Raw genomic sequence first — 22,122 nt, 5'->3', positions numbered from 1 at the left:
GCCGATACATTAAAGCAGAGTTATTTCCAAAATTCTGAAGGAATCACGTTGTTTTACGGTCGTTAAACCACAAACACATAGTACGTATACATGTGGTCAAATGAAAGTAATAAAAGTGTACCAGAATTTGTGCTAGCGTATAACACCTGCTTAACATGCCGAAAGTGTTATGATTAGTTAATTAAGGCCATAAACACATGTTCTTGGTGCAGTTTGCATCAGTATGATGTGGTTGTAGTGGCAGCACATTTTTAGTGCACCTTTATACACACCAGAAACATATTATCCTCAAAGTACCAGCAGATGCAGACCAGTGTCTTGAGATGTTTACAAAAAGTGAAAGTGTTTCTGTTGTTGACTGTAGGCACCAACAGTGTCTAGCAGGTAATACTTTCGGCGACCCTGTGTTGTTCGTAATTAAATTTATATTTATGTATCTATGCAGGCCTGTACCTAGAGTTTTTTGTATGGGGGGTGGTCGCTTTTCCCAAAACTGTGCCTTTTCTTCTATAAATGTCATTGCATAAATAGGTATATACAAGATGAAATGCTTGAAAATGTTATTTTGGTTATATTTAGAAGAACAAATGGGTATGCGGTCTATGCCCTTCTACCCGATTAGATGTTATTCAAAGTACTGACTTTGGTTAGCAACTTAGCAGAATTTTACTTATAATGTTGAAAGTTTGCACTGAAATTCAAGAATATTTCTTCAGCTCTATTGATTGATTCATTTATTATGTTAACGATAAACATGCATATTACTTTATTTGTTATGTTTTATATATTGTGACTTAACAAAATAATTATCTATTACTTTGTAAGTACAGATCAATGAAAAGGATAATCACAGAAATTATGGACATCTAGAATTTTGCGGGGTGGTGTCGTTCGGCCCCCACCCTCTCGGTACGGGCCTGGTATGTGTGTGTGTGTGTGTGTGTGTGTGTATGTGTGTAACAGTAAATATGTGAAATCCAGGTATTTAACGATATTCCTAGGGAATTTGTGAAATGGGTAGCGATCTTATGAACGTTTGGTTCCCCAAGGGCTATTTTTTTATAGTACTAAACACGTACGGCAAAACAGTGATCCTGAGGGTTCTTCCGTCACTACGGTATTTACGTTAAATATGAAATATAATATGAAGTTAAGTAAAGTTGGATCTCTCAAATATTTATACCAATCATATCCAATACATGCTATCTTGTGGTTATCAAGGGGCCCAGTGAAATCTGAAAATGAAACGGACTAAAAATTATATGCAAAAGTAAAATGACATATGAGTCTAATAAGATTTTTACTGTTGTCCAATCATGATTCATGGTACTGCAATGAAACTATAAAAGATTTTGTCAGTTTGATTACGAAGATTTTAAGAAGAATTTAAGGGATTATGGAAGTGACACATGTCGATGAGATAATGATGTAAACAAACTGGCGAAAATTATTTGTGAAATCGTCAGGCAGGTCCCGTTGGGCACCACAAGACTTGGAAGTGTATCCGGAATTAGAGAAAGTAAGAGAGGCAGATTAGATTTGGGTTGCTGGACTGGATGGAGGACAGGGAAGGTAAGGTTGGCAGTCTTGGAATAAATGAGGATGAGGAAGGTATGCCTAGAAGGGGCTTTATTCTCAGTACGAAAAGAGCGTAGGTTAAGAACCACCACCACTTTATTTGCGACGCGTTTTGTTGTTTCTACACAACAACATATTCAAGCCTAAAGAGACATTATAGGACTTTATTGTTGGAAATACATAGTTAAAAATAAAACTAAACACGATTGAATATATTTGAGAAAGAGAAAATGGAGAGAAACAGTTTAATTATACATCATATACAAATAAAGTTTTGATCCTGAATAGAGAAAGGTATAGGCAGCTTATATGAACAGATAAGTGTATTTCAAGTGATTTGATACTGTGCAGAGAATGCTAGAGAAACCAAGAAAGGGTTGGTTAGATGTTGTAGAAGTAGAGAGGCCCTAGTCCCAGGGAAGCGGGAAAGCACGTGAGAGATGGAGGTGAGTGACGGTGTCCACTGTCCATAGTCAGTATCAGTGCACTACTAATAAGCCTTCTGTAGAGATGCATAAAGCTGCTGATGTTAAAGAAGAAGCTTTCCGTGCAGTGGGTTTAGCTACCGTCCCGTCATAATGCTAAAAAATTGCCCTTCATAATTGAAAAATGAGCCCCGAGTTTAACCCGTGAAGAGATTCGATCCAGTTTTTTGAACCCACTAACCCATGCATTCCCATTAAGCCTTTCTCCTTGTGAAATGTCGCAACTTCCCGCTGTCTAACTGGTAACTGGTTTACCGAGGCCCTGCTCTCTCTCTCTCTCTCTCTCTCTCTCTCTCTCTCTCTCTCTCTCTCTCTCTCTCTCTCTCTCTCTCTCTCTTTAAGAACTAGTTTCATGATTGGATTGGAACGAACAAATGACTCTAGGAAAGTACAGTAGCCAGCTTTGTGTTTTATATACGTTTGTTGTTTTCCTTCGTCTCAAAATCATTCTACCGATATAATTTACTTATATTTTCAACGTTTCTTTCAAGTTCACAAAACAAAACAAAAATCCACTGCCGTTTGTTTTATAGTTAGAACGTGTGATATGTAGTCTTCGATAATGGCTTTAGTGTTTAATTGAAATATCTCTTCTTTTCACATCTTTTGTACGCTTGCATCCACGCGCTGCCGCTATGTAACCTAGGGAAAAAGATGAAGCAGTTTGTGCGTGTGTGTTTGTGTACCCAACAGGTAAACTTGAAAATTCTTGGTAACGGTAACCTGGTCTCTGTATTGGAAGGATTGCCGTGGTTGGATTATAATCCTTTCCTGCGGCCCTTCTTTCTTTTCTTATTGTTATCAGCAAAAAGTCTCGAATGCGGGAGCCGGAGAGAGGAACTTCAAGGTCGAAAGGGTCAAAGGGACGGACTTGGAAAAACGCGTCTTCCATAGTACAATCACTTGTGCCGTTATTTATTACTCCATAAGAAGACAAAGGAAGGCGTGGATGCATTCTTCCCTTTATTCAGTTATTGTTAGCATTCGCATTATTTTTCCCGGAATCTAAAGCTAGTACAGGCTATTGTATATTGATGCTGAAGCAACCACCTCAGTTGTGTATTATTATTAATTCCGTTTGTACTACCGATAACGACACAGGAATTGACAGTATCTAAAAATGTATTTAATTTTCGTTGCTCTCAGTTCATCATTGTTTTATTTGATGAACCTTAGAAAATCATATTCTCAAACAGCAGACATATATGGTTACATGGGAGATACTGCATTAACTTTCACTCACTTAAGAGCTGACGTCTGCAGTACGGTTACCTCCTAATAAGTTCGTCTATTTTTTTTCTCTCCCATGTCGTGACTGAAAGTAGAATATGGACATTTATTAACTTCACCAACGCAGTTAGATGGATGTTATGCTTTCACTCTTGTCTGTTCGTTTGTTACTGACCCATTTCCATCTATTTATGAGGAATGGCCAAGGAAGAGGTGATCCTCTTTTGACACAGTTCGCCTCTTTTGCTGTACACAATGTTCGCCATCCAACATTATTATTATTATTATTATTATTATTATTATTATTATTATTATTATTATTATTATTATTGGTCTATCACCGTCATCCTATTCGACTGGGTGGTTTTTATAGTGTGGGGTTCCTGGTTGCATCCTGCCTCCTTAATAGTCCATCACTTTTCTCACTATGTTTGCTGTTTCTAGGAGCACACTCTTCTGCATGAGTCCTGGAGCTACTTCGGCATCTAGTTTTTCCAGGTTTCTTTTCATGGATCTTAATAGTTTTCCTATAGTTATGGGTACACTTTCTACTGGCATATCCCATACTCTTCTATTTCTATTTTCTGGTCGTGATACTTATCAATCTTTTCTCTCTCTTTCTCTTCTCCTCTGGTGTATCATGGTATTGCGACATCAAGGAGTGATACTTCTTGATTTTGTCAATCAACGTCACGTCTGGTTTATTGGCACATATCACCCTACCTTTTCTGATACCATAGTCCCAGTGGAGGACTTTTGCTACTGAATCGTGCCTCTTTTTGAACTGGTTCTGTGCAAGTGCCGGACATTCGCTTGCTATGTGGTTTATGGTCTCGCTTTTCATATTACACTTCATGAATATGGGTGAGATGTTATTCCTATCTATCGTTCTTTGGAAATGTCTGGTTCTTAGGGCCTGGCCTCGTGCCGCATTTAGCATTCCTGCTGTTTCCTTCTTGAGTCCTCCCCACTGTAGCCATTGCCATGTTTCATCGCTGGTCAGTTCTTTAGTCTGTCTCATGTATACGTACTGTCCGTGCATTATTATTATTATTATTATTATTATTATTATTATTATTATCAGAATTTTTTTTTTTTTTTTTTTTTGCTTTATCACAGTCCTCCAATTCGACTGGGTGGCATTTATAGTGTGGGGTTCCGGGTTGCATCCTGCCTCCTTAGAAGTCCATCACTCTTCTTACTATGCGCGCCGTTTCTAGGATCACACTCTTTTGCATGAGTCCTGGAGCTACTTCAGCCTCTAGTTTTTCCAGATTCTTTTTCAGGGATCTTGGGATCGTGCCTTGTGTTCCTATGATTATGGGTACAATTTCCACTGGCATATCCCATATCCTTCTCATTTCTATTTTCAGGTCTTGATACTTATCATCCATTTTTTCCCTTTCTTTATCTTCAACTCTGGTGTCCCATGGTATTGCGACATCAATGAGTGATACTTTCTTCTTGATTTTGTCAATCAACGTCACGTCTGGTCTATTTGCACGTATCACCCTATCTGTTCTGCTACCATAGTCCTAGAGGATCTTTGCCTGATCGTTTTCTATCACTCCTTCAGGTTGGTGCTCGTACCACTTATTACTGCAAGGTAGCTGATGTTCCTTGCACAGGCTCCAGTGGATGGCTTTTGCTACTGAATCATGCCTCTTTTTGTACTGGTTCTGTGCAAGTGCCGGACATTCGCTTGCTATGTGGTTTATAGTCTCATTTTTTGTATTGCACTTCCTACATATGGGAGAGATGTTATTTCCATCTATCGTTCTTTGGATATATCTGGTTCTTAGGACCTGATCTTGTGCCGCTGTTATCATTCCTTCTGTTTCCTTCTTGAGCTCTCCCCTCTGTAACCATTGCCATGTGTCATCGCTGGCCAGTTCTTTAGTCTGTCTCATGTATTGTCCGTGCATTGGTTTGTTGTGCCATTCCTCTGTTCTGTTTGTCATTCTCCTGTCTCTGTATATTTCTGGGTCTTCATCTACTTTTATCAGTCCTTCTTCCCATGCACTCTTGAGCCACTCGTCTTCACTGGTTTTCAGATATTGCCCCAGTGCTCTGTTCTCGATGTTGACGCAGTTCTCTATGCTTAGTAGTCCTCTCCCTCCTTCCTTTCGTGTTATGTATAGTCTGTCCGTATTTGCTCTTGGGTGTAGTGCTTTGTGTATGGTCATATGTTTCCTAGTTTTCTGGTCTATGTTGCGGCGTTCTGCCTTCGTCCATTCCACTATTCCTGCGCTGTATCTGATTACTGGCACTGCCCATGTGTTTATGGCTTTTATCATATTTCCGGCATTGAGTTTTGACTTGAGTATCGCCTTGAGTCTCCGCATATATTCTTTCCTGATCGTGTCCTTCATCTCTTGGTGTTTTCTATCCCCTCCTTCCATTATTCCCAGGTATTTGTATCCAGTCTCATCTATGTGTTTGATGTTGCTCCCATCTGGTAGCTTTATCCCTTCAGTCCTTGTTACTTTGCCCTTTTGTATGTTGACTAAGGCGCATTTTTCTATTCCAAACTCCATCCTGATGTCCCCAGATACAATCCTTATTATTATTATTATTATTATTATTATTATTATTATTATTATTATTATTATTATTATTATTATTATTATTATTATTATTATTATTATTATTATTTATACTGTTGTTTTCGTCATTAGTAATTATAAAAGTTCAACGACTGAATGAAAACTGATGATGTCATAATGACAATTTAAACATGAATGCTTCCCGCATATGTCTATCTTCTATATAGTCCCATTCGAAATCGCTGCTCACCCCCACAGGCACATGACTGTCGTCGAACTCATGACCACAAAGTGCTATAGTAGATTCACATCAACCGTGCATTTGATGTCTAGGCCAGTCCCTTAATGACGCTGCTGATTCGCTTTTGATAAGCCAGTCACAGGGCTGGAAACTCTCAGACTCTCTCGAGAGTTCACATGGGTATGATCTATGTTCCACCTCTCCTGAGGGATACGTCTTTCAGGAGAGGTGGAACGTACATCCTGCCTATGTGAACTCTCTCGAGAGACTGAGAGTTTCCAGCCCTGTGATTGGCTTATCAACAGCCAATCAGCAGCGTCGTAAGGGACTGGCCTAGACATCAAATGCACGGTTGATGTGAATCTACTATAATTGCTGCTAATAACATAGCTATCACGATTCTGGAAACAGAGAGAGAGAGTCTCAAACTTCGTAACTGCAACATGCACATGCAGTCCTGTGGCAATTAGACCGATCGTACGATTTGTTACCTGTGCTGATTGATGTCATTTGCAATTATGTACTGTTCGCCCCCAAAAAGCAAGTCCATTATCCCAAATATGATGTGTTTATTAGTAGAGGTGTAATATGTAAGTTCCTCAGGCGAATATCCTTCCATATCAAAAAGGAATCTTGGTAAGGAAGAGGAAAATCACCAATTTATTACTTTTTGGAAACTTATGAATACCATACTTTAAAAGGGTGTGTTTTATGTGATTTTGTGCTCTGGTGGAGCCCAGAATCATTTAAAGAGCTAGAAAGTATTCGTTGAAGAATCTCTTTGTACTATTTGATGTGCATAAAATTGGACGAGTAACTTAGTACAGCGTAAGTAGAAAAGAATGTAGACTTATAAACTAGTCTTGAAATCTTCTTGCTATAAACTATAGTCTTGAAATCTTCTTGCTATAACCTTGAATCTCGACTGTTATAAACTGTAGCTTTGTTTTTTTGCTCGAGACCTTGAGTTTCATTCTTGAGTCTCCTTCCTTGACAGGAAGTGAATGAATGTGTTGTCTATTCTTTCGTTAATTTATAAACTCTCTCTATCCCAACAGAGCCATGACTCAGAGGTAGAGGTGACGACGGTGCTAGGACCGATGCTGTTGAATGAAGTTCCCTTTTCGGCATCTGAGCCAGAGATTGGCGCCAAATCTTTCGATGGCAAATCAGCGCGTTTGCCAGCCTCTATTCTTCCAACACATTACGTCGTCAGGTTGCAGCCCCTCGTCAATGGTAACCTTACTATCTACGGATCCGTCGATATCACGCTCAAAGTAGCCGTGGCGACCGATCGCGTGGTTATCAACATGGTTGATATCATAACCAAGAACGAGACTGTAGCTGTAAGTTAATTGTTGCAATTGCAACTGTCATGCTTGTTTCCCCTCCATCCACTTTTACACGAATATATATTTATTCCTGCACCTATACTTCAACCTATCTCATTTCTTTTACCAAACACCTTTCATTAAATCGACAGCCATTTCCTGTCCTTTCTTCCTGTATTCTTGAAGCAGTGAGTATACCCTATATTGTCTCAACTTCAGCTTGTATGTTTCATCATTCATTACCCCAAATTCTTTATTTTTCCTTATTGAACTTAATTACATATAAAGGAACATTTTAAGTACTTCGTATCCACATAAAAATTCCTGTTTTTACATGCTTTTATTTAACTTGACTTCTGTGTCTGTTTAGTTCAATGAGGTAATAGTCAGATATACCTCCAGCAACCACTCTCCATGCCATTGAAGTTATCGAGTTCATGTATGGAGTTTGGAGTTAACTGTAAGAGCCCATAATTAGAACACTTTTCTTCTTATTTTCTCTTTCCCAAGTACTGTATGCTTATGAAAACCCTAGTTCCATAAGTAAAAAAAAAGAAATATAAAATGAATAATGTCATAGACACATACATATGTATATGCGTGTGTGTGTATTTATGTTTAAATTATGCTTAGTGTTTTAAATAAGAAAATACATGCCCCTAGAGTCTCAGTAAAGACTAAACAATTTCATGTCTGCAGAATAATAAGAAAAATGGAAATTATGTTTTAACCTTTGCATTAACTCTGACTAAAAACCTTTTACTCAAATATTACACTTCGTTGTCTGCCTTATTCATTTAGAATTTGTACCTCTATTGGTTTTATATGCGAAAGAATCCTAAGATTTTCTTGCCATGACCCCCCAGATCAGGAGTCTTAACGACAGCAAATCCTATACTGTGGTGCAGCAGACTTACGATCCCAAGCTTCAGCTGTACACGGCCCTGCTCTCTGAGGACCTGGTCAGAGATAACGCATACGTCTTCCACATGGATTTTGAAGGTTACCTCAATGACAGGCTTGTGGGATTCTATCGGTCACAGTACACAGACTCTAAAGGAAATGACAAGTAAGATATGCGGATGTTGAGCTCAAGTCTCGGAATGTCACGTTCAGCATAAACAGATTCCGTAGTGTTGCTTATACGAGCGAGAATCATGCGAATTTTCAAAGCATGGTCATGCACCGTGGAATGTTGGCCGATTTGTATAATCTGCCAACCTCATCATCCATCCTCCTCTCCATTTCAGGCTGTTAGCAGCGTCCCAGTTTTCCCCCACTGACGCCAGGAGGGCGTTCCCTTCCTTCGACGAGCCTGGATTCAAGGCGACTTTCGACATCCATCTGGCGAGACAAGAAAACATGACGGCGCTCTCGAACATGCCCCTTGTCGCTACCAAGCCTATGTTGGTACCATTGGTTTTCCAGCCTGCCAGTGATTCCCATATTTGAGGCCCATCAGAATGGGAGCTAGTTTTCAAAATGGGTTTTGTTTACGTTTCTTTGACAGAGGCCAAAGCAGGCCTGGTAGGTAATGAGGTTAGAAAGTGAGAGAGAGAGAGAGAGACTAGTGGAATGTAACATTGCAGAAAGAATCACTGGCTTATCTCATGCTACCTCGCAGGAGTCAAGCAAGGATAAAGCCATATGCAAGACGATTACAATATGTAGAGTATGTACGTTATACGCCAAATACTGTTTCACACATTAGATTTTGACAGCCTCATAAATTTTCAGTATACAGTATATTATTTTTGTACAAGTTAAAAAAAGAATTTATGCAACTACAAAAGGGATAGTAACCATTGGGTTTTACATCCTCGCTTACAGAACTGTCTACGTTCTACCCCAATTGAAGCATATTTTAGCGTAAAACAAAAGGTATTCCAACGTCTCAAAACAGTTGCTTTAGCTGTGGAGAGCTTTTTCCTGCTCCTTCCATTATTTATGGGAATTTAAATATTTGCAAAGCGTAAACAATGCTATGTTTTTCTTTATCGTTATAGTAGTGTCGACTTTTTCTTTTTAATTTTCTTGAAGTTACCGTGTTGTCTGTTACATATTCAGTTTTTTTTTATTCGACAGTAGCTTTTTCATTGCATATTAACAAAGACATTTTTTACGTACATTTCCATATACAGAAATTACATAAAATTAAAAATAAAGTATATATATCTAAAACGTAAATGATACTTATATAGTTATCAAAGTAAATTACAACATTTACTGTCATTTGAACTGTATTTTTTTTTCTTTTTTTTAACTTTACTGTCGTAGTATATTAACATCCACTAAATGGGATTTTTTTTTATTCTAAAACCAGCTGTTGGAAAAGTAATGTCAAAATCATTTTATGGTTTCTGGTTCCGGTTCCTAAGCAAAATTAACCCCGAAAAATTACAGATATGTCTCAATTAGATACAATCCAATATTTTTACCAAGGTCCTTTAAATATACTCCCAGTATATTTAAAGGACCTTGATTTTTACTTTACTTTTAACCCAACTCCCTTTCATTTCTTCTTTATAACTGAGGCAGAGCCGTGCTACTTAGCCTCTTAATTTTATGGGTTATCCTTATATATATTCTTCCAGTAAAGGAGAGGAAAGCATAATGTTCTTCTTTTGCGAACAGAGAAGGCGAGGAAGGCTGGGTGTGGGACACCTTCGATACGACCCTTCGCATGTCAACCTACTTGGTCGGGTTCCTCATCTCTGACTTCGGGTTCGTCACATCGGATAAGCTCAACCACACCCTCTTCAAAGGTGAGTTTCTCCACTTATAAAAATAGTAGTTGTTTGTTACGTGAATTAAGTAGGGCATAGACTGTCCCTTATTAATCATACATGCATTTACGTGTTCTTCCGCGCTTTCATAGTTTTCTCTTATTTCTAATTCTATGGGGTAACTTAATTGAATAAGCCTGGATTGTTATGTTTTTATTTACGTGTAGACACCGAAGCTTCATAAAGCTGTGGATGATACCTTTGGCTGCCAGTATTCATGAAATCCTTTAACTTCTTCAGAAAATCATTTGATAGACCATTACACAGAATTTTTCAGTAGTTCAGACATGTGAAAAGTTCTGTACCAGTTTTGTTAACGTGGTCTTTCCCATGCTTTTGACATTCGAGTTAAAGTACGTGTTCATCAGTTTCCCTTTCTGTAATCCTACATACCAGTTGTGAGTATCGTCTCTGTATCTTCTCTTTTATTCATTCTCTGGTATTCCCTGCCTCTTCGTCTCTTTATCTTATTTTCTATCCTTTGGGGAAGGGGGCGCCTGGAGGGGGATTGGTGGTCTTTGTCTTAATTTTTCATCAGCTCTAAAGTACGTTTCACTTTTTTCAGTTATTTTGTTTTTATCAACTTGTAAATTTTTCTTTCGGGAAGAAATAAATTATATAGATCCGTCACACACACACACACACACACACACACACACACACACACATATATATATATATATATACTCGAGTATGATGCATAATTGTTAATGTATCATTTCACAACGCATATAACTCGTTGATTATTATACCCGTGGATGTAAATAAATCATTGCATTCATTGAAATACAATGATGCATTTTTTTTCTCAGGAAAATTATTGATTTATTGATGGGCGTCAACCGTTATGTGCATTTTATGTATATGCCGTGGACTTAATTTTGGAGTTCCGCTGACTGATGCTGATTAGTTGAACGGAGGACCTTGAGTTGAAACTTGTTTTAACCAGTCGTTGACTTGCAAGGGGAATGACATTTGCTAATTGACGTAATGGCCACTGATAAAGATAATATTTTCTCTTTTCTTTGTACTGGAATTGCATTGTTCTTAAAATCATTTCCTGAGTTTTCCAGAACAATATATATATATATATATATATATATATATATATATATATATATATATATATATATAAGCGAATACCACAGGAAAATTAATAGTAAAGACGAAAGTGCTTGGATTTCTGCCTATCATTTTCCTGTGGTGTTCTCTTATTTAATGAAGTCACGTGCATCTACTGTGATTTTTTAAGGATATATATATATATAATATATATATATATAAATATATATATATATATGTGTGTGTGTGTGTACATATATTTGTGTGTGTGTGCGCGCGCGCGCGAGAGAGAGAAACAAATCTTATACATGAGCAATTTCATGATTATGCTATATATTGGTTTGTCCAGGTTATAACTACCTGGATTAACTAAAAATAAATGGCTGCTGAATATGTTCCTCTTTATTAACAGTCACTTTCAAACTGTAAAAATATCAAACTATAGGGACCATTGTTTTCTCGTCAATATCTGTTGAGACTTTATGTAGGGAATCCGTGAGTAAATGGAAAACAAAAACTTTCCTGTTAATATGCAATTATTTTTTAAACCAGTTCCTGGACCCTAGGAGCTCTATTCTCATGAGGTGCAAAGCTTTACTCGTATTTAGTTTTACTTTACTTTATATCACTTCAAAATGTATATTTCAATGTTTGTCCATTATCCTTTTTAGCATCAATAACCCCGAAATAACTTCGTATCACAAGACATTTCTCTTCTTCTTTCTTCCCTTAGTGTGGACACGAAAGGAAGCTTTGGACCAGGCGGTATATGCTCGCGATGTAGCACCGCCCATGCTGACATTCCTCGAAGATTACTTCAACATCAAGTTTCCTCTGCCGAAGCTGGACATGGCTGCCCTACCTGATTTCAAGTTCAGTGGGATGGAAAACTGGGGTCTCATTACTTACAGGTAATTTTTCACCGTTTGAACAATGGAAGGGTGTCTGTTCAGTAAACCAACCACGGCCCCATTTCTTCAATTTCCCGCGCTTCTCATCCCTCCTCTCCCTCCCCCAACGGCATTCGTTTACTACTTACACAGGAATATGACACCATCAGGTGGAATGAAAACCGTTCAACACTGACCATCAAGAAAATTTTAACGTTGCAACGTACTTATATAGAAAACTAAAATTAAACATCTGTTAAGTGTAATATGATCAATAAGTTTGATGCTTTTCGCACAGTTTCCCGGGCGCTAAAAAAATGCAGACTCAATAACCTTATCTGTTATCGCGATATGAATTTTGTTTCTGGATTTTGTCAAGAAACTGTGTCTTTAGATCCGCACTCAAGTAACAGTACAGGTTAGGGCTTTCTGCCACAGTGCCGTAAATTTATTCGGCATATCACTTCTCTCGGCTATCAGCTTTATGCTCCTTTCAGATGTGCCAGAGCCCAAGAATTGTCCATACTTTTATTTTATTCCTCACTCTCCTCTGCTGGTAATGGATAAATTTCACAGGAAAGTCTGACTTCAAGAAATCAATCAAATAATAATAATAATAAAACGAAGTCTACTCCACCCTCTTTATTAAAAATTCACAGGGAAACCGCTTTACTGTACAGCGATAAGCTTTCTTCAGTGAGAAGTAAACAAGAGCTCGGTTATGTACTGGCCCACGAGATCGCTCATCAGTGGTTTGGAAATCTAGTGACTCCTGTCTGGTGGTCCGATCTTTGGCTGAAGGAGGGATTTGCATCATTTATGGGATACATCGCACTGAATTCTGTAAGTATCATAGCAACGGACACCACTCTTCTGCATGCTTTATATACGAGTGTACACCTTCTATCGCATTCTTGGCATGTTTGTTGTTCCTTCTCAAACTTCTTATTCCATTTTATAACAGGATATTTGACGTTTAATGAGCTCGCTATTCTTTCTCCCAACCCAACGGAATAGGCCGAACCTTCCTGGAGAGTGATGGAACAATTCGTTACGACTATCGTTCACCCAGTTCTTGAGGTCGATAGTCTTCTTTCTTCACATCCCATCAACGTTGAAGTTGATAATCCCGATCAGATCAGCGAGATTTTCGACTTTATCTCTTACAGAAAAGGTAAGCAAATGGTTATAATTGTGTACACTATACTCGCTTATTTATGTTTATAGGTACTGGAGAAATTAAAGGAAGTCACGGTCGTTATTGAGAATATGGTCCCTGAAATGTTAAAATTGGAAATACCTTCTGTACGAGAACTTTTTAAAGAACTTGTGTGTAAATATGAGTTGTAAATGAATGCGTAAAGAAATTAAATCAGTTATAGTGAAAGATATTGTTTTTTCTTCCTGAAAAATTGATAGTAATATGATTTCATGATCCATGAAATATCTCGGTATCTCAGAAGCAGTGTTTATCACTTAGTATTGTAGACAAAGATACTCCTTTTGTTTTGTAAGAATAATTCAAAGCATTCATGTTGTCTGGCTTAAGCATAGTGTTGCAGAAATATAAAGCTTTAAGTAAGATTTGGTTATTTTATCTTCTCGCTCTTCTTACGCAGGTGCTTCCATCATTCGAATGATGCAGTGCTTCCTCACAGAATCAACTTTCAGGCGAGGTCTCACCAACTATCTGAACAAGTTGTAAGTATAGATGTTTTGAACAGATTTGATTTTTTCTGATTGATGATGGGGAGACGAATTGGACTAGACAACTAAATGTCTACCCAGTTATATATATTTGTGTGTGAAAGAGGACCCCACCCCCCTTTTTCGCTATACCTCAAATGTATACCCATCCTTTATAATTAATGAATTTATTATTCCTTACGCTCCAGAGTCTAGTCATTTCCATGTATTTTCTCAGTTTAAAATGCTAGGTAGACGTCAGTCTGAGGTGATAGCCAACATTGGCTCTTCAGATTTATCACTCAAAAGTAATGATTTCCATTATATTATCCCCCACCAGGCAGCTTGCCAATGCCGAACAAGACGACCTGTGGGAATATCTTACCGAGGCAGCACATGCCGATGGCACCCTGCCGGCAGAATTAACTGTGAAACTTATAATGGACACATGGACGCTTAAAGAAGGCTATCCAGTGGTGTCCGTTAAAAGAGAAGGGACCACAGCTACCCTCCTTCAGGTAATGCAATATATCTTCACTGCTTTTTAGCCGTAGCCCGTAACGTTCATGAAATACAGTTTGATATTAACTTTCTGAATAAGAGCATGGTTTGTTTAGAGTTGTGACATTCTGGATATGTAATTTTCCGTATTTGGCGCAATTCGCAGTTGACATTTTTTTTACGGTATTCGTAGTGTTCTCTTATTTGTTTATGAGATTCTTTCTGTAAGATTCACTGTTCATTTTCCTAGTGACTATTTTTATTTGCAAAGCTCTACCCACGTTCTCTATTATAAATATGACCACGCACACACACACACACACACACACACACACACACACACACACACACACACATATATATATATATATATATATATATATATAGAATATATAATATATATGTATATGTATATAATATACATATATACATTATATAATATATATAGAGATATATACATATATTATCATTATATAATATATATATATCATAGATATATTATATATATATATATATATATATATATATATTATATATATATTAACCCAGTCTGTGAAAGTCCATATTGTACTGCCACTTCGTTACATGCAAAGCAAATTTTTCTACTCTCCAGTTACTTTTACTTCAATGCAACCTCCTCATATTTAATAAAAACGTTACCCATGACAGCATTAATTTTAGCTTTGATAATCTTCCCGTACTTTATTTTCCCTGGCAGTTTCGACTTAAGCATCTGTGTAATTTCAGCAAACAATTGTTCTCAAGACTTCAAAAGTACATATGAGACGGCAGAAAACAGCTCCTTATGAAAGTATTCGGGTGTCGACTTTTTTCCCCCTTTATTTACTTGTATTTTAGTTTTATCTGAGTTTTATGAACGCAGAGGCCCATGAAACGCTTAGAGTATTGTTTTAAATCAACGTTATTTCCAAGAACTGGGATGTAAAATTAACCTTTCAGCCATTTGAATTCTTCGGTTGTCGGTACAATTCTTCACTGGACTTTTAACATGAACTTTGCTCAACGAAGCCAGTTTTCTTATGTATAAAAGGATGAAAACGATAAAAGATTCTGTGAATAATGCCTGCGTGATGTCACCTTGAATCCTTTGATACGATTGGATACTACACCATCATACATCCTTTCTTCGAGTGCTCTGAACTTCTGACTGGAAATTTAACGTCTTTTATTCGTGTGTTTGCGGGTGGAGTTGAGGCTACAGTGGGAAATATCTTTTCCTGAATTTTCCTGTATATGAAGTTATTTACAAATTAATTTCTGCAATCATCATTGGTATCCTTATCTTCCTTATAACTTATGGCCTCAGAATCTCGCATTGGTGTTGTATGAATTTAGAATTTATGTGAGACGTGTGTGTACTTTTTTTTCGCTCTCTCTTTCCTTTCTTTCTTTCTTCTGTGCAATAAAGTGTAAATTCATAAGCTTTCATGTATTCCGTTATTTAGACCTTGCCTGTAATTCTGTTGTGTTGGCTATAGTTAAAGAGGTTGCATAGACTACTTTATGGAGACTGAATTAGTATAGAGAATTATTGCTCTCATAATTATTAAACAGGATAGTTCCTAGAGAGTTTCTCCTGTATGGTTTTGTTTGTGGTTCCTAGAATTTCGTCAATAAATTCTGTAAATGTCATATTCTTCAGGAGTGGTTCAGGTTGGGCGGAAAGAACACGAGTGTCTCTAAGGAGGGATGGTGGATCCCAATCAGTTACACCTCTCGGTCCAGTTCAAACTTCAGCGTCACTCGTCCGAGTCATTGGATGTCAAACGACCGGAAGCCTCTGAAGATCAGCGGTTAGAAAACAAGATACCATTTATATTTAATGTAATACTGCTTTACTAGATACAAATTTTATCCCAGTGTCAAAAAAATAGATGAGTGCAGTTACTGAAAAACGTATACGCAAACTTTTATTCTTGCTCCCTGCTCTCTTTTTCAGGCCTTCCGGACGACTCCCATTGGCTGGTACTGAATGTCCAGGAGACTGGTTACTTCAGAGTCAACTATGACAACAACACATGGAAGTTGCTGAACCGTCAGCTCAAGGAAGAACATTCGGTCATCCATACTATCAACAGAGCCCAAATCTTAGACGACGCACTGAACTTAGCCAGAGCTGGTATGACTTTCTTGTTTTCCCACGTCTGAATGACTGCCATTTTCGTCGTTTTCTGCATGAATGCAACATTTATTGTCTGAATTTAGTGGTGAATTGGAGAGCTTAAAAATGACTGAAGGTGTTTTCACTCATGATCTTAATCATTCTCACAGGTCTCCTAGATTATCCTACAGCTCTCAGGACGTCCAGTTACTTGAGCAACGAAACTGAGTATGTCCCATGGAGCTCTGCCCTTCAGTGTTTCAGTTATTTGAAAAATATGTTCGAGAGGTCCGCTGGATACGGGCCATTGAGGGTAATTAATGTTCATTGTTGTCGTTTTTAATTGCATAACGGTTTTTTAATGGAAATAATTCTGGCTGCCCTAGCATGAAGCGAAAGCAATTCAGTGTTGTTTTTAATGGAAATAATTCTAGCTGCCCTAGCATGAAGCAAAAGCAATTCAGTGTTGTTTTTAATGGAAATAATTCTGGCTGCCCTAGCATGAAGCGAAAGCAATTCAGTGTTGAAAAACTTCTGTTTTATAAACTTAACGCTTATACTATTCAGTGTACAAAAAAAAAAAAAAAAAAAAAAAAAAAAAAAAAACAGGTATGAAAGGTCTGCAGGTGCCTCGTCATTACGGCATATATCTTTTATTTAAAATTTGCAATATAATATTTCATTCTTCCAAGTTTAAGAGCCATCCTGAAGTATTATTTTAAGTATATAATTTTATGCATTATATGTGTTTTGCCCTTTTGATATTCACCACTGATATGTTGACCAAAATCGTAGGCATAAAATTGACTCGATAATTTCTATTTTCCAGGATTACCTACTGTCCTTGATAGCGCCCCTGTATAATTCTGTTGGCTTTGAGGACAACGAGGCCGACCAGCATCTTACGAAGTACAAGCGAGTCGTTGCAGTGGATTGGGCATGCAGTCTCGGCCACACGCCATGTATAACCAAAGCCATAACCCTTTTCCAGAACTGGACTGCATCGAATCAGAGGTAAACAAACAGTGATTATGTCTGGTTCTTAACATTTGTGTGTTTAACAGCTGGTGATTCTATGATATAAGAAAGAATGAAAACCTCGCTGAGCAGAGCGTTTCCTCTTGCAGTATTTTCTCACCGAACGTCCAAAGCACTGTTCTGTGCACGGGAGTTCAGTATGGAGGAGAAAAAGAATGGAATGCTGCTTGGAAACGTTATACCAAATCTAATGTAGGGAGTGAGAAGTCCGATATCCTCTTTGCTCTAGGATGTACCAAAGAAATATGGATCCTGTCAAGGTAAGTCTTTTAGCAGAGACCGAAATTAGACATTTCTGATTTGTAATCCAGCTCGTATATGGCTTGTAGTTATGTGTATTGATTATGACCTCATAATAATAAGTACCATAAATCTGGTGTTTTACCCTGAGTTGGAACTTTGGAACGTCAATTATAAAGAGAACGGAAACATGTGACAAACTAATGACATTTCCAATTACTTACTTGTTCCAGATACCTTGAAATGGCCTTTACTCCAGACAGCGGCATCAGGAAGCAAGATGCTTCTGCTGTTTTCAAAACAGTAGCCCAGAATACAGTGGGTCGTGACCTGGCATGGAACTTTTTGCAAGATCGTTGGACTAAGATTGTGAAATAGTAAGTTCTTTTGAAATGTGAGAACTGGTCTAGAGTTTATATATATATATACAGTGGTCCCCCCGTATTCGCGGGGGATGCGTACCAGACCCCCCCGTGAATAGTTAGAATCCGCGAATGTTTGGAACCCCTATAAAAACGCTAAAAGCAGCCTATTTTGTTAGTTAAAACTTAAGAAAAACCACTAAAAATTTTCATACTTGGTTTTTTTAGTAGTTTTATCACAAAAGGTGCATTTTATGATGAAATTGATAACAAAAACCAGGAATTTGTAGATATTTCTCATAGAAAAATACCGCGAATGCGCGAATTTTCCGCGAATAATGCAGGGAAACGTTCCCGAGAGAAATCTGCGAATGTGTGAGTCCGCAAATCCGGAGAACGCGAATACTGTATATATATATATATATATATATATATATATATATATATATATATATATATATATATATATGTGTGTGTGTGTGTGTGTGTGTGTGTGTTTGTATGTGCGTGTGTGTGTGTGTGTGTGGACTATAGTTAAATGTATAACAGTGTAAGGGAGTGTATACAATGAACAAGGAAAGGGTCATTCAGTCAGCAGGGAGCATTTGCATGTGCTACAGTTGCTTATGATGAAGAAATAATATATTGCAATAAGATGATTACCCAAGGACTGAAGGAAATTGTTTGAAATATAACTAACAGAGAGAAGATATGGTCATTTGGGTTTTTAGGAAATAAGTAAAGAGACCAGCGATAACATAATTTAAAAAAAAAGTGTAGGGTCAAGTCTGAGCAAATAACTGAATGAGGAAAAGAACTACGTACTGGAGTCTCAGATTAATGCGTATTATGCCTCCTTGGAAGATTACAATTTTTATGGATGGATATATGAAAGGCAGGAGATGAACGTCAGTATGGAGTACAGTTCTTTATGTTTGTAGAGGATTTAGCATTAACTGGTGCTGGTGAAGAGAAGCTTCCAGAATGATAGATGAGTTTTAAAGTATTTATAGTGTATTTCTATTAGCATTATCATAATGGTTCACTATAAGATTCATAGCATTTGTCATCAAAATCATGATATACTATAGCCTGCTAGTTAAGTCAAACAGTTTAATTTCTTAGTTAATCACATTACTTTGTCTAGGCTTCATTGAGACCTCCGGTCACTTATGGGTTTGTGTAAGAAACTAATATGGGGACATAACATAGTTTGAAGACTTTTATACGCCTGTCTGTAAACGTATATATTTTACTATTCTCTCTATAATTACTTGGGTCATTCCATAAACAATTTAAACACTAATCCGTGGGTATCACTTCTGTTCTTAAAGTCTCATACACTTGGTAAAAGAACTACGTGTATCCATCTGTAGATCTTCTCCTTCATTATTTATCTAACTCTCCTCTTTGCATAGGAGTTGAATTTGTTTTCTTGTAACGCAAATGAGAATCATTACATTGAATTTAGGTTGGACTCTGATTTCTTACCATTAGTGCCATCATGCCTTGGAGAGGAAGATGGATGAAGTAGTTTCTGGACAAGCGAATAATGTATCATTGAATTTGGTTTTATTGAACAGTAAAAGTGTCTTTGCTCACACAAGTAAAATGCAGTGATTTCATGGTAGAGGAATCTTAATTGTCCCTTTTACTCTAGCTTTGGCAGCGGTTCTGGACATCTGTCGAAAGTGGTTAAGGCAGCAACCGACACTTTCAATACGCCACTGGAAGTAAAAGAGGTAAGTCATTTTACATATACAAGGCGATGAAAAGGTTGGGTGAGTTTCTTTTAGAAAGAGAGAAAGATTTTACCGACAAATTGAAAAGTAAGAAGACCTTCCACAGATGAAACTTGTTGGTAGTCTGTTATTAGAATTAAATTAAAGTTATCAGCTCTCAAAGCCACCGAAAAGTGGATAGGCCTATACACTGATGATCTGACTCTATACTTCCAGCTCGAGAAGTTCCAGGCCGACTACGAGGATCAGCTGGGCTCTGCCGTGCGAGCGACGGAGCAAGTCCTGGAATCTGCTAAGCGGAACCTAGACTGGATGGCTCATAATCATGACGTCATCGTCCAGTGGTTAGAAGAAATAGGATACAGATCTGCTGTTTGAGGGGACCATATAGCCGCCAAGTGGTTCTTTTCTTTTAATTTATATTTACAAAAAAATATTTTACTTGACTTTAGATTCATCAGATTTTGAATGGAAATTTTGATTACAAGAGATATAATTGTAGAACAATCTTTGTTTAAACTCGCAACGAGTGTTACTGAAGTACTGTACGATCATTTTATAGGTGATGTTAAAGTTTTCTTTTATATAGATTATGACTCATTTGCCCTGGCTTGATATGATACGAGAGGGCTACGAGCATTGATGTCCTCACATCTCCACGGTAGCTGTGTTGTTAGCAACTCTTGGTACTGAAATAATCAAGAAAACTAAAAAGTATTTTTACTCTATAGGAAGACTAGTGGCTCTTGGCACTAGAAAAAAAGAAGACTTGTAACCTTTAACACTGACATAACCGGGAGCACTTACAACTTGTTGTACTTGAATAAGCAGCAAGTCTAGCAAAACTTAGCACTTAACCCAGCTGAAGACTTATAACTTGGGAATTAAACAAAGCAGAAGACTTAATTCCCACTCCTGTCACAGAAATCAGAACGAAGACTCGAACGGTCAGCTTCATAGGGATTTTGAATTTGATCTGCCTAAGATTATAGAATTCCCAGGCGTAGACTGGAAATTTAGGCTTGTTGTGAACTTTAAAGTGATTGTGGATGTACATGAATGATTATTTGTTCCTTTAGTCAATACGTGCTACGTGACTGACTTGGAGGATAATATCTTTGAAACTACACTGGATATTAGATTAGGTTTATCGTCAGCATGTTTACCACTGGTCTCGTTAACAAATCAAATAGGGGTCAGTGCGAATCTCGATTGTTTTGTTACTGTAAATTGTAATCACGAATTACTACTCTATTACTCCGGACAGTGTTTCCTGTAATTTGAAGATGCAGCAGTCTTTCGAGCAAAACAGTTGTTAGTAGCTCTGAAAATATGACTGGGAACAGTTCCATATGATTTCATAAGAGATGCATTTTTTCAACAGTAGGTAACTCATTTGTATTCAAACGAACATTTGGTCTTGCAAATTCAAGACATACAAAACTACTCAGCTTGCTGCTTCTGTGTATAACTGAACGGAATTATTTGAATCAAGAAAAAAAATTGTAAATCTCATCCACGGTTTTAAACCACCAAACGACTCTACACCCAATAGAATTGCAAATGTTCCTTTAAAAAATATGTAATTTAATATTTATCTTCTACCAAAAGTTTTCATGAAAAAGACGTGTATTACAATATATAATTTAGGCCAAATGCCAAGCATTGGGACCTTTGAGGTCATTTGAAAATATTGTTGAAACAATTATTGGGAGAAGCTCTCTAGCCTTAATAGTTTTTATTTCATTGAACGTTAGAATAGCCGTCCGAACGCACTTTGTCTCAGATCATGTAAACAACTGAGTCTAGAGAGCTCCAAACATCACACATACCAAATCGCAGCCCTCTAGCCTCAATAGTTTTTATTTTAAAGCGTATTTCGTTGCCTTTAAAATACCATATGGGAACTATATAGAGTAATTGGTTTTACATGATCAAATAAAGAAAAACTAGACAGAAATGAAAGAGAATTATGTAGGAAGAGACTAAAAGCAGCAAAACGTATTCTGACAAAGTATCTTAGGTGACTGACTGGCGTATATATTTCTTCAAGTAAAATTGGTTTCCTTTCTTAACCCTTCCTATGCAACCACCGCAATTCCCTCTTTCTATTGTCTATGTTCTTAATAAATAATTTTAGTTTGTTTTAATTGTTTTACTTTTGACTGATCCTCGTTACCTCTATGTGTCCCACTTCCTGGAATGCACTCTACGTACGTCCTTGCATATATAGTACATGGCGTTTTCAATGAAAACGGAAAAAAGAAAATTACTAAAAACAC

At 37.4% G+C, this 22,122-nt stretch overlaps 2 protein-coding genes across 2 annotated transcripts in view; both read left to right on the top strand.

The window, feature by feature from the left end:
* LOC135215354 (aminopeptidase N-like) overlaps positions 1-21,985 on the top strand; it is a 22,511-nt gene extending 526 nt beyond the window's left edge. The window contains exons 2-18 of the mRNA XM_064249913.1: positions 7,139-7,426; positions 8,278-8,480; positions 8,662-8,817; positions 10,046-10,176; positions 11,993-12,170; positions 12,809-12,992; positions 13,167-13,323; positions 13,769-13,850; positions 14,176-14,353; positions 16,000-16,150; positions 16,297-16,476; positions 16,629-16,771; positions 17,288-17,472; positions 17,586-17,756; positions 17,970-18,113; positions 19,759-19,840; positions 20,057-21,985. Coding sequence (XP_064105983.1) covers positions 7,139-7,426; positions 8,278-8,480; positions 8,662-8,817; positions 10,046-10,176; positions 11,993-12,170; positions 12,809-12,992; positions 13,167-13,323; positions 13,769-13,850; positions 14,176-14,353; positions 16,000-16,150; positions 16,297-16,476; positions 16,629-16,771; positions 17,288-17,472; positions 17,586-17,756; positions 17,970-18,113; positions 19,759-19,840; positions 20,057-20,218 — 2,775 coding nt within the window. The 3' untranslated portion in view covers positions 20,219-21,985. The remainder of the gene's footprint in view (positions 1-7,138; positions 7,427-8,277; positions 8,481-8,661; positions 8,818-10,045; positions 10,177-11,992; positions 12,171-12,808; positions 12,993-13,166; positions 13,324-13,768; positions 13,851-14,175; positions 14,354-15,999; positions 16,151-16,296; positions 16,477-16,628; positions 16,772-17,287; positions 17,473-17,585; positions 17,757-17,969; positions 18,114-19,758; positions 19,841-20,056) is intronic.
* Positions 1-22,122, top strand: part of LOC135215359 (uncharacterized) — a 519,194-nt gene that overhangs the window by 186,056 nt on the left and 311,016 nt on the right. The window lies entirely within an intron of this gene.

The sequence above is a fragment of the Macrobrachium nipponense genome, chromosome 5 (genome assembly GCF_015104395.2).
Source record: "Macrobrachium nipponense isolate FS-2020 chromosome 5, ASM1510439v2, whole genome shotgun sequence".
NCBI classification, from domain to species: domain Eukaryota; kingdom Metazoa; phylum Arthropoda; class Malacostraca; order Decapoda; family Palaemonidae; genus Macrobrachium; species Macrobrachium nipponense.
The sequence above is the reverse complement of the archived record's forward strand: the minus strand, read 5'-3'. Positions and strand labels throughout refer to the sequence as shown.